The 16,203-nt window shown below is 34.4% G+C and overlaps 1 protein-coding gene across 1 annotated transcript; it reads left to right on the forward strand.

The window, feature by feature from the left end:
* Nucleotides 1-6,075: 6,075 nt before the first annotated feature.
* npffl (neuropeptide FF-amide peptide precursor like) lies at nt 6,076-15,992 on the forward strand. Its single transcript, XM_061929035.1, has 3 exons — nt 6,076-6,228; nt 12,182-12,297; nt 15,872-15,992. Exons 1-3 carry the CDS (start codon nt 6,076-6,078, stop codon nt 15,990-15,992), a joined length of 390 nt encoding a protein of 129 aa, XP_061785019.1.
* The last annotated feature ends 211 nt before the right edge of the window (nt 15,993-16,203 follow it).

Below are 16,203 nucleotides of genomic sequence, written 5' to 3' on the forward strand. Positions count from 1 at the left end.
ATATGTATATATATGTATATATATATATATATATATATATATATATATATATATATATATATATATATATATAGTCAAGGTTACTGTGGTTTATCCGTTATACAGAGCTCAATAGCGGGGTATATATATATATATATATATATATATATATATATATATATATATATATATATATATATATATTTATATATATATATATATATATATATATATATATATATATATATATATATATATATATATATATTTATATATATATATATTTATATATATATATATATATATATATATATATATATATATATATATATATATATATATATATATATATATATATATATAGGGTTTATATGTACTGTATATGCATATGTACTGTGGGGGAGGGGGGCGTGGCCTGCGGGCCTGCAGCGAAGAGGGGTGTGCCAGCTTCGAAATCAGCGACAGGTGCATAGATGGCTCACCTGGGCCTGGTTATCTATTCACCTGTCGCTCTGTTAAAAGGCAGCAGCGGGGAGGAGAGAGTTGTTGGAGCTGGAGTAAGAGCGAGAGCGAGCCTGAGACGGACACAAAAGACAATTGCTGGAAAGCAAGACACAGACTTTATTGTAAAATAAAACTGTAATGTGAACCTGAACCATGTCAGTGCTTGGTGGTCCGAAGAACCCCCTGGAGGGCAACTTCCACATACTGTTTTTACTGTTTTACTACTGTATTACAGTACACTTTCACACATTTACACAACAAAACAACAAGATGTATAATTGACTTTTCACAACAGGGAGAGAACATATAGATGAACACACAAGTGTGAATAAACAAGATCGTAGCCAGTGGCTGATTTCCATCTTTGGTCCCTGCGGAAATTAATGCCAAACAACATCAAAACAGGACTGCACCAAACAACAGGACAACAACACCAAATAAAACAATAATGATAGAAATTAAGTAGGACTAAAAAACCAAATTACTAATTAAAGAACAGCAATTACATGAGCATAAAAAGTTGGATTTAAGTGTAAAAGTGCTTAAAGGGCTGTTTACAACATTTACACAGATGCCGAGAAGGCACCCACTTTCCAATGTACAAAACCCAAATGGTAAATAAAAACAAAATACAATGATTTGCAAATCCTTTTCAACTTATATTCAATTAAATAGACTGCAAAGACAAGATATTTTATGTTCCAACTGAGAAACTTATTTTTTTTTGCAAATAATCATTAACTTAGAATTAATGGCAGCAACACATTGCAAAAAAGTTGGCACAGGGGCATTTTTACCACTGTGTTACATGGCCTTTCCTTTTAACAACACTCAGTAAGCGTTTGGGAACTGAGGAGACACATTTTTGAAGCTTTTCAGTGAGAATTATTTCCCATTCTTGCTTGATGTACAGCTTAAGTTGTTCAACAGTCCGGGGGTCTCCGTTATGGTATTTTACGCTTCATTTTGCGCCACAGATTCTCAATGGGAGACAGGTCTGGACTACAGGCAGTTCAGTCTAGTACCCGCACTCTTTTACTATGAAGCCACGCTGTTGTAACACGTGGCTTGGCATTGTCTTGCTGAAATAAGCAGGGGCTTCCATGATAACATTGCTTGGATGGCAACATATGTTGCTCCAAAACCTGTATGTACCTTTCAGCATTAATGGGGCCTTCACAGATGTGTAAGTTACCCTAGCGTTGGTCACTAATACACCCCCATACCATCACTGCTTTTAAACTTTGCGCCTATAACAATCCGGATGGTTCTTTACCTTTTTGTTCCGGAGGACACAACGTCCACAGTTTCCAAAAACAATTTGAAATGTGGTCTCATCAGACCACAGAACACTTTTCCACTTTGTATCAGTCCATCTTAGATGAGCTCGGGCCCAGCGAAGCCAGCAGTGTTTCTGGGTGTTGTTGATAAATGGCTTTCTATTTGCATGGTATAATTTTAACTTGCACTCACAGACGTAGCGACCAACTGTAGTTACTGACATTGGTTTTCTGAAGTGTTCCTGAGCCCATGTGGTGATATCCTTTACACACTAATTTCACTTTTTCATCAAAAGTCCGTAAAATCATCGTTTACGTGCAGTGATTTCTCCAGATTCTCTGAACCTTTTGATGATATTACGGACCGTAGATGGTGAAATACCTAAATTCTTTGCAATAGCTCGTTGAGAAATGTTCTTGAACTGTTAGACAATTTGCTCACGCATTTGCTCACAAAGTGGTGACCCTCGCCCCATCCTTGTTTGTGAATGACTGAGCATTTCATGGAAGCTGCTTTTATACCCAATCATGGCACCCACCTGTTCCCAATCAGCCTGTTCACCTGTGGGATGTTCCAAATACGTGTTTGATGAGCATTCCTTAACTTTCTCAGTTTTTTTTGCCACATTTTTTGAAACATGCTGCAAGCGTCAAATTCCAAATTAGTCAATATTTGCCGAAAATAACAAAGTTTTCCAGTTCGAATGTTAAGTATCTTGTCTTTGTAGTGTGTTCAATTGAATATACCGTAAGTTGAAAAGGTTTTGCAAATCATTGTATTCTGTTTTTATTTACCATTTACGTGACAACTTCACTGGTTTGGTTTTTTTTTACTAGCATTTCTTTAGGTGCAAATATCACAGAATAACATTGCTAAACATCCCCGACAAAGCATGATCGTAATGTAAGACATTTTTATTTTGTTAATGTCTAGGTTTCCCCTAAAATACAAAAATACCTGTGGCGGTGGAGGCGTGGTCGATATGACGGCATCTCATGATTTGCTAAGATGGATATACTTTTTTTAAAAGGCAAAAAATGTGAATATACATTTATATCAAATATATTATTATTAAGTAAAATATTACCATGTATATATATATATATATATATATATATATATATATATATATATATATATATATATATATATATATATATATATATATATATTATTTATTTATTTATTTATTTTTAAATTTATTCTACTTTTTATTTTTTTATTTTTTTTTATTTTTTTTACATAATATTGTTTTGTTCGATGGTCACATTCTGTAAGAAAATACAGAATACTTGTGTTATTATCTGCTCCTTGCTTGTCTCATCTTGGTCACAATAAAGAGGACTGGAATTGTTTGTACAAACGTTTGGACTTCAATTCAAACCTAAATGATTCTTGCTGTTTCATATCATGTCAGGGGAAATAACAATCCTATTTCAGATTTAAAAAAAAGCTTTTATTAGCTCAATATAGTCATAAACAGTTTTTTTCTTCTCCACCCACAATGGCTCAGATGACACATCGGCTACTATGGCACTTAAACACACTGTAGTGTGTCTTCTTTTTAAGCCGATTGTCCATCATTAGCACAAATGTTGACGTCACTAAATGCCAAACTGACGCGTAAACAAAATTAATACAATGAAGCCAATAACTTGTTAAAAGCTGCTTATTCCCTTACCTGCATTATATAACTATAGTGTGCAATATTTGTCAGTATGCTCCCTAATATTTCATTAGTGTGGCCTAATACTACACTATAATCTTTTTAATTATGGTTATTCTTTTTACTGTTGTCATTTTTATTATCTTCTGAACAAAAGCGGTCGTATCATCTGCAATTAGTATTAACATTAAATCCTTTGTAACTTTACAACTGTCGCTTATGTAGGGATTGAACAATATTTTAACATCGCCAGGTGCTGGAACGCAGTTTAGCGACGTGAACCCAAGGATGCAGAGACAGGAGGCAGATGGTGAGTAAAAGAATATGATTTAAGATATATATATATATATATATATATATATATATATATATATATATATATATATATATATATATATATATATATATATATATATATATATATATATGTATATATATATATATAAAGAAAGCACACTCACGAGGGAGTGGGAGAACACGCAGCCAGGAGAAGAGAAAAACAAAAGAAGGCGAGTGCACAAATAATTGCGAAAAGTACGCAAATTCTTTAGAATCGGGAACCACTTGTGCAAGTGAAACTTACAAAATAAAAGCACAGGACAGGAACTAAACTGCCACACATAGGGACAAAGCAAACAGGAGTCCAAAACAATTACATTAATGTGACAAACAACTCTTTTTATATATTAACTTCTTTCAATAAAAAAAACTAACAACAAAAAAACCCAAATCTAAAATAGTTGTCTTTGTGCTTTGGATTAAAAAACAAACAAACACTGCAATGTTTTGCTATTTTCCCGTTTAAAACACCCAAGATTAAGATTAAAAACCTAAGGTTAGGATAAAAAAATAAATGAACAAAAAGACAAAAAATTATGTAAAATAGTTAGATGAATAATAATTGAGGAATATATGTCTGTACCATTTAAAAGAAAACAATACAAAGAAAACTAAAGTAATAAAAAAAAAAATCGGATTTGATATAAAACATTTTAGTTGGTAAAATAAAACACAGTCAAATAATGTAAATGTGGCAACTATAAACCATGAAACATTTAATATAATGTCCATGGTAAAAGTATTGAAAAGTTTTGGTACCGGTACTAGTAACAAACTATTGGTATCGGGACAACTCATATATATATATATATATATATATATATATATATATATATATATATATATATATATATAAAAGAGAGGCTTGGTGTCAGAAGTTGGAGGTTTGTATATCAATATTATGAATACGCAATATATATATATATATATATATATATATATATATATATATATATAATTTTTATATTATTATTCTTGTCTATTGTGAGCAAACTGTGTTGCTGAATTTACCCCAGGGATCAATAAAGTACTTTCTATTCTATTATATTCTATTATATATATATATATATATATATATATATATATATATATATATATATATATATATATATATATATACGTTAGGTCAGGAAAAAATATAGAGGCTCTATCATCCCTATAAGCCAGATTTTATTGAATAAAATAAAAAGAAGGAAAACCTGCGAAACAGGCTTGTAGGGATGAAATAGCCTCTGTAGTTTTTCCTGACCTAACGTATATTCCGCTCTACCCCGGTATTGAGCACTGTATAACGGATAAACCACAGAAACCTCGACTCTATATATATTTATAGGTGTGTGTGTGTATATATATATATATATATATATATATATATATATATATATATATATATATATATATATATATATATATATATATTTTTGTCAATGTGCCTTTCTTTTATATTTACTAGTTATTATATATATATGTTTATATGTATATATATATATATATATATATATATATATATATATATATATATATATATATATAGATATATAGATATATAGATATATATAAGAGAGATTTGGTGTCAGAAGTTGGAAGGTTTGTAGCTGCCCTGCAGAGAAGTTAGAGGGTATTTTTTGGAAAAAATAAAGCTAAAATTAGAGGCCCAATGTGACTTGACAATGAAACATTTGTCATGTTTTTATTTTCATTCTTTTAGGCTTTCTTTTGGACAAAAAAACATCAACATTTTAATATCAAGATTTCTTGGAAGAAAATGGTTTATGCTTGCTGATAATGCTTGAAATAATGAAGTAGAACATTCCCTCGATGAAACCACAACCGCTTTCTGAAATGAAAGTGAAAGCTTTCTACGGTAAAGTTTAAGAGATGAGACCCTCCTGTTGAAGCTAAGGATATAAAGCAGCTGATTAAGTGTCTGATGAATGTTTCTGAGCATTTCCGCTCTTGGACATCTTCAGGGGCTCGTGGCTCAAGCTCCATTTGTGGGGATTTATCTGTTTAATAAGTGGGAATGTTGTGTTGTGTGCGGCCCACTGGGCCACATAATCACGCTCAGTCCTCGCTAATACCCTCATTCTTGTCCTAAATGGCCGCGCTTCCACCTCCACCCTGTCCCCTGTCCCCACTCAAACATCTCCTGAGGTTTTACATGCGGCGCATATAAGACGGCGCCAGCTCGCAGCATCCATTAAAGTTAGCAACACCCGGCACGACGCAAGTAGGTCCCTCACAACCTCCTCTTCAATTCGTCTCCTTGTCCTCCCTAATATTCTGACCTCCCCAGCCTGAGGAAAATGGACACAGCTGCAGCGGTGACCCTTTTGGCGGTGGTCCTGGCACTGGCAGGCGGTGTCAGCCACGGTCTCCACGTCCAAGACGCTCTGGACCACAGCGACATGACGCCGGGCAGCACGGAGGAAAACTTGGACGACTACCCCCTGCATCTGGTGAGGCATTCAAAGACCTTTCCATAGCGGGACATCATAAAGTAAATATCTATTTCAGAAAATAAATATTACATAGTTTAACTTTGTATCTAAATACTTGAAATCTCTAACATTTTAGGTTTAATTGAATATATATATATATATATATATATATATATATATATATATATATATATATATATATATATATATATATATATACGGGCAGCACGGTGGAAGAGGGGTTAGTGCATTTGCCTCACAATACGAAGGTCCTGAGTAGTCTTGGGTTCTTTCTGTGTGGAGTTTGCATGTTCTCCCGGTGACTGCGTGGGTTCCCTCCGGATACTCCGGCTTCCTCCCACCTCCAAACACATGCACCTCGGGATAGGTTGATTGGCAACACTAAAAATGGTCCCTAGTGTGTGAATGTGAGTGTGAATGTTGTCTGTCTATCTGTGTTGGCCCTGCGATGAGGTGGCGACTTGTCCAGGGTGTACCCCGCCTTCCGCCCGATTGTAGCTGAGATAGGCTCCAGTGCCCCCTGCGACCCCAAAGGGAATAAGCGGTAGAAATGGATGGATGGATGGATATATATATACCGTATTTTTCGGAGTATAAGTCGCACCTGCCGAAAATGCATAATAAAAAAGGAAAAAAACATACATAAGTCGCACTGGAGCCCGGCCAAACTATGAAAAAAAACTGCGACTTATAGTCGGAAAAATACGGTATACTATATTTTTCTCATTTGTGTCTGTTTTTAATTCATTATTGTTGTTTTTGTTAAAAGTTGTTTTAATGATTAATTGCATTATTTTAATTTGTATAACATTTGTTTGTGATAAATACATTTGGATCGATTAATCGATTGATTAAAAAGTATAATAATGTAATAATAAAAATAATAATACTACAGTGGTACATTATATCACTATTATGAATACACACTATACATATATATATATATATATATATATATATATATATATATATATATATATATGTATATATATACTTGTATACTTGTATAGCGCTTTTCTACCTTCAAGGTACTCAAAGCGCTTTGACACTATTTCCACATTCACCCATTCGCACACACATTCACACACTGATGGCGGGAGCTGCCATGCAAGGCGCTAACCACGACCCATCAGGAGCAAGGGTAAAGTGTCTTGCTCAAGAACACAACGAACGTGACTCGGTTGTTAGAAGGTGGGGATTGAAACAGGAACCCTCAGGTTGCTGGCACGGCCACTCTCCCAATAACGCCACGCCGTCCCCTATACATATATATATATATATATATATATATATATATATATATATATATATATATATATATATATATATATATATATATATATATATATATATATATATATATACTTGAAAATTCAGATATTTTAAGATTTATTTTAATATATATATATATATATATATATATATATATATATATATATTTATATGTATTCAAGTAAATCTAAAAATTTTATATGTATAAAGTATAGTAATAATACAAATAATAATACTACAGTGGTACATTATATCACTATTATGAATACACGCTAAAATACACAAACACACACACACTCACACACATTTTTATATATATATATATATATATATATATATAAACAGACACACATATAAATATATATTTATATCTTCAAGTAAATCTCAAAATGTTATATATATTCAAGTAAATCTTAAAATGTTTTCAAGTATTTATATATAAATGTGTGTGTGTGTGTGCATTTTAGTGTGTATTCATATTAGTGATATCTAGAAAGAGGTTCCGCAGCCTCCGAAGCAGAACCTCCAGGTTCTGTAACAGCTTCTTCCCTCAGGCCGCAAGACTCTTGAATGCATCATAATTAAATTATCCCCTCAACTCCACCCAAAATGGATTAACTCGCTGGAATAAAAAAGACAATATAACATACATCCATAAACGTGGACGCATGTGAAAAAGTGCAATATATTTATCTGTACAGTAATCCATTTAATTATTTATATATATTTATATATATTTATTTATTTTAGGGGATAGGTTGATTGATAAATTGGCCCTAGTGTGTAAATGTGAGTGTGAATGTTGTCTGTCTATCTGTGTTGGCCCTGCGATGAGGTGGCGACTTGTCCAGGGTGTACCCCGCCTTCCGCCCGATTGTAGCTGAGATAGGCTCCAGCCCCCCACCATGGGTGTGTCTATTTTCTGCAGGTTTTCTTTTTAGAGGTCTGGGAACTTAAGAATTGCAAGGATCTACGTTATATAACATTCCTATGTATTTACCAAAATAATAGAAATAGAAACAATTTAAAAACAAAAAAATAAACACATTTCATTTAAACTAGTTTTTTTTAAAATGTTTTATATTGTATACAACTAATTTCTTTTTTAATCAGTAATAATTCTCTGATCATTTTAACTCAATTTTAAGTTACAAAAATTAAAAAACTATACTTAAAAAAATGATGCTCAACGATATGTCCATCCATCCATCCATTTTCTACCGCTTATTCCCTTGGGGTCGCGGGGGGCGCTGGAGCCTATCTCAGCTACAATCGGGCGGAAGGCGGGGTACACCCTGGACAAGTCGCCACCTCATCGCAGGGCCAACACAGATAGACAGACAACATTCACACTCACATTCACACACTAGGGCCAATTTAGTGTTGCCAATCAATTTATCCCCAGGTGCATGTTTTTGGAGGTGGGAGGAAGCCGGAGTACCCGGAGGGAACCCACGCAGTCACGGGGAGAACATGCAAACTCCACACAGAAAGATCCCGAGCCTGGGATTGAACCCCAGACTACTCAGCACCTTTGTATTGTGAGGCAGACGCACTAACCCCTCCTCCACCGTGCTGCCCTCAACGATATGTAATATTCATATTTATTTACAAAAATAATAGAAATAAAAAAAATGTAAAACAAAAAAATAAACACATTTCATTTAAACCTGTTTTAAAAAAATATATATGTATATTTTATGCAACTCATTTTTTTTTAATCAGTAATAATTCTCTGATCATTTTAACTCAATTTTAAGTTACAAAAATTTAAAAACTATACCGGTACTTAAAAAATGATGCTCAACGATATGTAACATCCATTTTTTTTTTAAATAATAGAAATAAAACAAATGTAAACAAAAAAATAAACACATTTCATATAAACTTGTTTAAAAAAAAAAAAAATATATATATATATATTGTTTACAACTCATTTATTTTTTAATCAGTAATAATTCTCTAATCATTTGAACTCAATTTAAGTTACAAAAACTAAAACCTTTATTAAAAAAAAAAATGACGCTCAAATAATTAGCAATATAAAGTTTGAATACTTTGGCCCTATCTATTAATATCCAAATACCATGTGCTAAACAGCGTTTGCAAACTGTCAACCTGCGTGTAGTATTAGTGGGCATGTTGCGTGTGATCTAGTAAGACTGCATGTACAAGTGCAAAATTGGTGCAGACCGCCTTATTTAAATGAGGTTTTCACACTTACTATCAGCTTCATGTGCCCCTGAAAACTCATTCCCCTCCACATTCATGTTATCATGCTCCTGCTTGTGCTGTTTTGCAATGTCGAACAAGCAGCACAAATCTTTCACTTGTAACCCCTTTTCTGCAATATAGAATTGCAATCTGGGCAACGGAATACATTCTTAGCAAGCTGAAGATGCGTCGACCATCAAAAATTAGCAGTGAACCTGTGCGCCTGGAATGATCCAAACGCCAGAAAATGCATGTTGCAAGACATTCTGTCATTTTGAAGATGTACTGTATTATAATAAAACCAGTGACGTGCGGTCACTGGAGGCAGGTGAGGCGGGGCCTCACGTGCCATCATGGAAAGAAAAAAAATGTAAAAAGAAAAAAAAATAATTAAATTGTTATATGTATCCAGTGATTATACTATAAAGTTATTTTCCATTTAACTTCACCAGTTTTAGATTATTTTTATTCAAAATCGCTGAATTAAATACTGAGAAGAGACGGTGCGGTGAACAGCAGCCAGTTGAGGCACGTCACTCAGTGCCTCAACATGGATTGCGGACTCGGCTAACTGCTGGCCTTCTGTGCAGTGAGACTGTATTGCTATATGAATTATATTATACATTTCCATAGTTTTGTTAGCTGAGGTATATAATGTACAGTGTATTTTGTAAACAACTGTATGTGTGTAACGTATTTCGTGTGCTGAGCGATCATAAAACGGCTGCAAAAGACGCACTGGCTGAGGCTTGCAGTATTTCCGCCTCCTGCACCCTCGCCGTAGAATGCAACCCCTGACGGGAGTGCTATATCAACTAAAGCCCACACTTAACTTTTTTAAGTAGATTCAATCTTGCACGTGGAAAGTTTATTTTATAAGAAGCCAAAAAATGCAAAAACAATAATGTTCGTGTTGGAGGAGTTGTGAATGACTGCAGGGCCACAACAATAGATACACCTGCAGACTGCAGGTGTACCTAATTCACAACTCCTCCAACACAAACATGATTGTTTTTGCACTTTTTGGCTTCTTATTAAATAACTTTTGTAACCTATTTTTATGGGCTTTCCTCGTTGTGATGTTAAGTTCCTGTTATGCGCTGTTATACAGTATATGCCTTGAGCTCTTATTTTGAAGGCGCTAAGAGCGGAAGTGATGACACGTTGAAGTGGAGCGGAGGTTTTTGAAAGAAGGTAAATAAAGTGGTCCTCGTGTAAACGGGAGCCTCCGTGTTTGTTATTTTGTAGATTCATACAGTATAGGGGACATTTATAAACCCTCGGTTACACTTTTTTAAATAGATTCAATCTTGCACGTGGAAAGTTTAAGTGAGGGCTTTAGTTGATATAACACTCCCGTCAGGGGGTGCATTCTACGGCGGGGGTGCATTAATCCAGCACAACAGCGGCGCATGGACGTCATTTATAAGTAAAGGTAAGACCATAATAAAGTTTTTTTTAATTAAATGTGCTTTTTTGTGTGCTACAGTTTGTATGTGTAAAGTTAAAGTTAAGTTAAAGTACCAATGATTGTCACACACACACTAGGTGTAATGACATGTGTCCTCTGCATTTGACCCATCCTCTTCTTCACCCCCTGGGAGGTGAGGGGAGCAGTGGGCAGCAGCGGCGCTGCGCCCGGGAATAATTTTTGGTGATTTAACCCCCAATTCCAACCCTTGATGCTGAGTGCCAAGCAGGGAAGAATGCTGGTATGAGCTTTTAAACACAACCCATTAACTGCTGCCAATCAAATGGTGAATAAGATACTCTTTAGGGTTCATATATTTGTAAATCTGACTGTGATGAAGTCAGTGCCTCACCAGCCATCAACCTCACCGCACGTCACTGAGATATATATATATATATATATATATATATATATATATATATATATATATATATATATATATATATATATATATATATATATAGTCTAGGTTTCTGTGGTTTATCCTTACAAGCCTGTTCCACAGGTTCATATAAAATCTGCAAAACCTGTGAAACAGGCTTGTAGGGATGAAATAGCCTCTGTGGTTTTTTCCTGACCTAACGTATATATATATATATATGTATATATCAAGAGGCGCCAGATGAGGTGGTTTGGGCATCTGCTCAGGATGCCACCCGAACGCCTCCCTAGGGCGGTGTTTGGGGCACGTCCCACCGACAGGAGGCCAAGGGGAAGACCCAGGACACGTTGGGAAGACTATGTCTCCCGGATGGCCTGGGAACGCCTCGGGATCCCCCGGGAGGACCTGGACGAACTGGCTGGGGAGAGGGAAGTCTGGGCTTCTCTGCTTAGGCTGCTGCCCCTGCGACCCGACCTCGGATATATATATATATATATATATATATATATATATATATATATATATATATATATATATATATATATATATATATATATACCTGATTGATACTCGATAATTAAACGTTGATCATTTCTGGTGTTTTTGTGTAGGAGAGCTTTAAAGCAGACAACAGAATGAACGGCCGCTTGCTGACGTCGCTGCTCAAAGCTCTGCTGCTGGGATCCCAGAGACAAGCCAGGAACTCCGTCCTCCATCAGCCACAGAGGTCAGTGCCTGCACTTCAAAAGTGATGGTGACTTAATCATTGATCATGTGGCTACATGACATCCACGGAATGTCCTATCGGATGACGTCAAGACCTGGGTGTTTGTTTACTCACACTCACATTTGCACAAGTGAATTTGTAAAAAAAAAAAAAAAAAGAAACCGACAATATCAGGGCGTTGTGCTAAAGCTAATATGCTATTATTAAACGTTAATGGAATAATTAATAGCCATTTCTAATGATTTGATTGTAAAAATGTTTTTATAACCAATTTTTATTACAGATAAAATAAAATGTAATTATTATTGGTAAACAGTAAACCTATTTTGTGTCATTTATGACGCAATTTCATGTTGTCCTAATAAACAAAAGCAAAAAAGACTGAATACAAATTGAAAATGAAATAATACAATAAATCACATTTTTCCTAATTATCAGGTATCATTTGTCACCCAATTTTATGCTGTTTTATTTTTAATGCTGTAGACCACATTTTAATAGAGATGGATAAAATAAAAGACAGTAAAAACAAAATAAATAATGAAAATATAAAACAATTGTGTCTTTATTATCAGATGTCAATTATGTACACATTTTGCATTGACCTAGTTAAAAACAAAATACAATTAGTTAATCTAAAAAATGTGTTCTTTAATAACAGGTGACATTTATGACTCAATTTGATGTTGTCTTAATATTAATGTTCTCCGCCACATTTTGATAGGCATGAACAAAATAAAACAAAATAAATAATTAAAATAAAACGAAAGGAAATAATTGAATTAGATAAAATGTTTTTAAATTTGTTTTACATTGTACTAATTTTACTTCTTTGCATTAAATTTTATTAATACATATGAATAAGATTAAATAAAAAAGATGACTAAAATATATATATATATATTTTTTTAAATAATTAACTTAAATTAAATTAAATGTTCCTTTATTATCAGGTGGTTTGTGGTTCACAATGAAGTAGTCCTCTTTACTGCCCTGCGCCAAAGTTTAATAGACATGATTAAAGTAAAATAAAAAAAATTATGAAATAGATTATTTTTTTTGTTTATTATCAGGGGAATTTTTTATCTTTAAATGCTTTTAAATATAAACTGAGAACATTTGAAGGAGCCTTGATTATCTGTAACTGTTTTACTTGATGTCCATCCTGTCATTTTAACATGTAATGTGGATGTCATTTTATGTGTAACTTTGCAGCCCCTTGGCCAGGACTCCCTTGAAAAATAGTTATTTTACTCTCAATGGGATTTTTTCCCTGGTTAAATAAAGATTAAATAAAAAGAAAAAAAAAAGATGTCATTTATGGCTGAATATGAAGTTGTCTTCATTTTACAGCTGTGCACTAAATTCCAACAAACAAACAAAGGAATATATACATCAATGAATATAGAATGGAATTAAATTCCATTCAACAATAAAATTAAATAGTACAAAAAAAAGAGTCGAAAAAATGCCATACATCCATCTTCTTCCGCTTATTTGAGGTTGGGTCGCGGGGGCAGCAGCCTAAGCAGGGAAGCCCAGACTTCACGCTCCCCAGCCACTTCAAAAACATGTATTTATTTATAATATCATTTCATACATTTAAAAAAAAAAGTGCAATACATTTTCATAACATGGTCACTACTGCCAAGTTTATCTTGTTATATTCTTATTTTTTACTGTTATATTTTTATCCTTATTGTTGCTTTTTATTTTTATTCATGTTGTAATATTTCCCTTTTTTATTTCCATATATATATACCCACATTATTTACTTTTTACTTTTTACATTTGTTCTCAATTCTGTACACTGCTGCTGGAATTGTTATTTTCCTGAGGGAACTCTCCTGAAGGAATCAACAAAGTACTATCTTTCTATCTACTTATAAACAATCAATGTTATCAATCATGAAATATACATACATACATACATACATTATTGGTTTATTGCGGGGGTCAGCAACCCACGGCTCAATAGCGCCGCCCTAGTGGCTCCCTTGGCCTCTTTCAAAGATGTGTGAAAAGGGAAAAAGATGAAGAAAAAAATAAATTTTTTGTTTTAATATATTTTCTGTAGGAGAACAACCTTTCCTAATTGTTAGAAATCCCAAAAATATACATCAACATGTTAGAAATCCCACTGAACTCCCCTTAGTTTGTTTACATGTACAACTTTCTCCGACGCTGCCACAGAAAGACGTTTTTATGCCACTCCTTCTTTGTCACATTTTGTCCACCAAACGTTTTATGCTGTGCGTGAATGCACAAAGGTGAGCTTTGTGCATTCAGTGCTCTTTCAGAGATGTGTGAAAAGGGAAAAAGATGAAGAAAAATATATATTTTTTGTTTTAATATATTTTCTGTAGGAGAACCACCTTTCCTAATTTTTAGAAATCCCAAAACTATATATCAACATGTTAGAAATCCCACTGAACTCCCCTTAGTTTGTTTACATGTACAACTTTCTCCGACGCTGCCACAGAAAGACGTGTTTTATGCCACTCCTTCTTTGTCTCATTTTGTCCACCAAACGTTTTATGCTGTGCGTTAATGCACAAAGATGAGCTTTGTGCATTCAGTGCTCTTTCAGAGATGTGTGAAAAGGGAAAAAGATGAAGAAAAATATATATTTTTTTGTTTTAATACATTTTCTGTAGGAGAACAACCCTTCCTAATTGTTAGAAATCCCCAAAATATGAATCAACATGTTAGAAATCCCACTGAACTCCCCTTAGTTTGTTTACATGTACAACTTTCTCCGACGCTGCCACAGAAAGACGTGTTTTATGCCACTCCTTCTTTGTCTCATTTTGTCCACCAAACGTTTTATGCTGTGCGTGAATGCACAAAGATGAGCTTTGTGCATTCAGTGCTCTTTCAGAGATGTGTGAAAAGGGAAAAAGATGAAGAAAAAAATACATTTTTTGTTTTAATATATTTTCCGTAGGAGAACAACCCTTCCTAATTGTTAGAAATCCCCAAAATATGAATCAACATGTTAGAAATCCCACTGAACTCACCTTAGTTCGTTTACATGTACAACTTTCTCCGACGCTGCCACAGAAAGACGCGTTTTATGCCACTCCTTCTTTGTCTCATTTTGTCCACCAAACGTTTTATGCTGTGCGTGAATGCACAAAGGGGAGCTTTGTGCATTCAGTGCTCATCAGGCATATTTGGTCAATCCATGACTGCAAGCTAATCGATGCTAACATGCTATTTAGACTAGCTGTATGTACATATTGCGCCCTGCTTGCAAAGATTTTTATAAATGCATTAAAAGAAGACAGCCTGCCATTTCCTTTAACTTGGACACACATATCTATACCTTTGGCCATTCTGAGCCAGTAATTAAGCATAAAGTGTTTTACTCAACTCAAAGTTTCATGGAAATCAGCGATACATGCAAACAAGAAGGCACACTTACGTGCAGCACTCGCAATTATTTTTAATTTTCATCCCCCAGCCAACGTGTTTGTCTATTCCTCATCAAAAAACAGTTTTGTTTTTTTTGCAAACAAGAGATTATAGCAGCTTTTCATTTCATGCTCTCTTGCCGTCTCCTTCCTGCCAGGTTTGGTCGCTCCGCCAGAGGGCCGCTGCTTCTGGAAGATCAGATGAATTCTCCCGATTGGGAGGCGGCTCCCGGCCAGATCTGGAGCATGGCTGTGCCCCAGAGATTTGGCAAGAAATAGCGTGTAAAGTATAAACCCTTTAAAGATCCTATCAGCGCACAAACAGTGTGGAGGTAATACAAATGTACAATTGTCCTTGAACTCAACACCACAGCAAAACATCCAGCAATGCTACTGAAAACCAAAAGCTGTCAGAGTTTTTTCTTTTCTTCTTCTTCTTCTTGTTAAATACTGAACTTCTACTAATAAAAGAGCTTTAAACTTGGTTTTA

The sequence above is a fragment of the Nerophis lumbriciformis genome, linkage group LG03 (genome assembly GCF_033978685.3).
Source record: "Nerophis lumbriciformis linkage group LG03, RoL_Nlum_v2.1, whole genome shotgun sequence".
NCBI lineage: Eukaryota > Metazoa > Chordata > Actinopteri > Syngnathiformes > Syngnathidae > Nerophis > Nerophis lumbriciformis.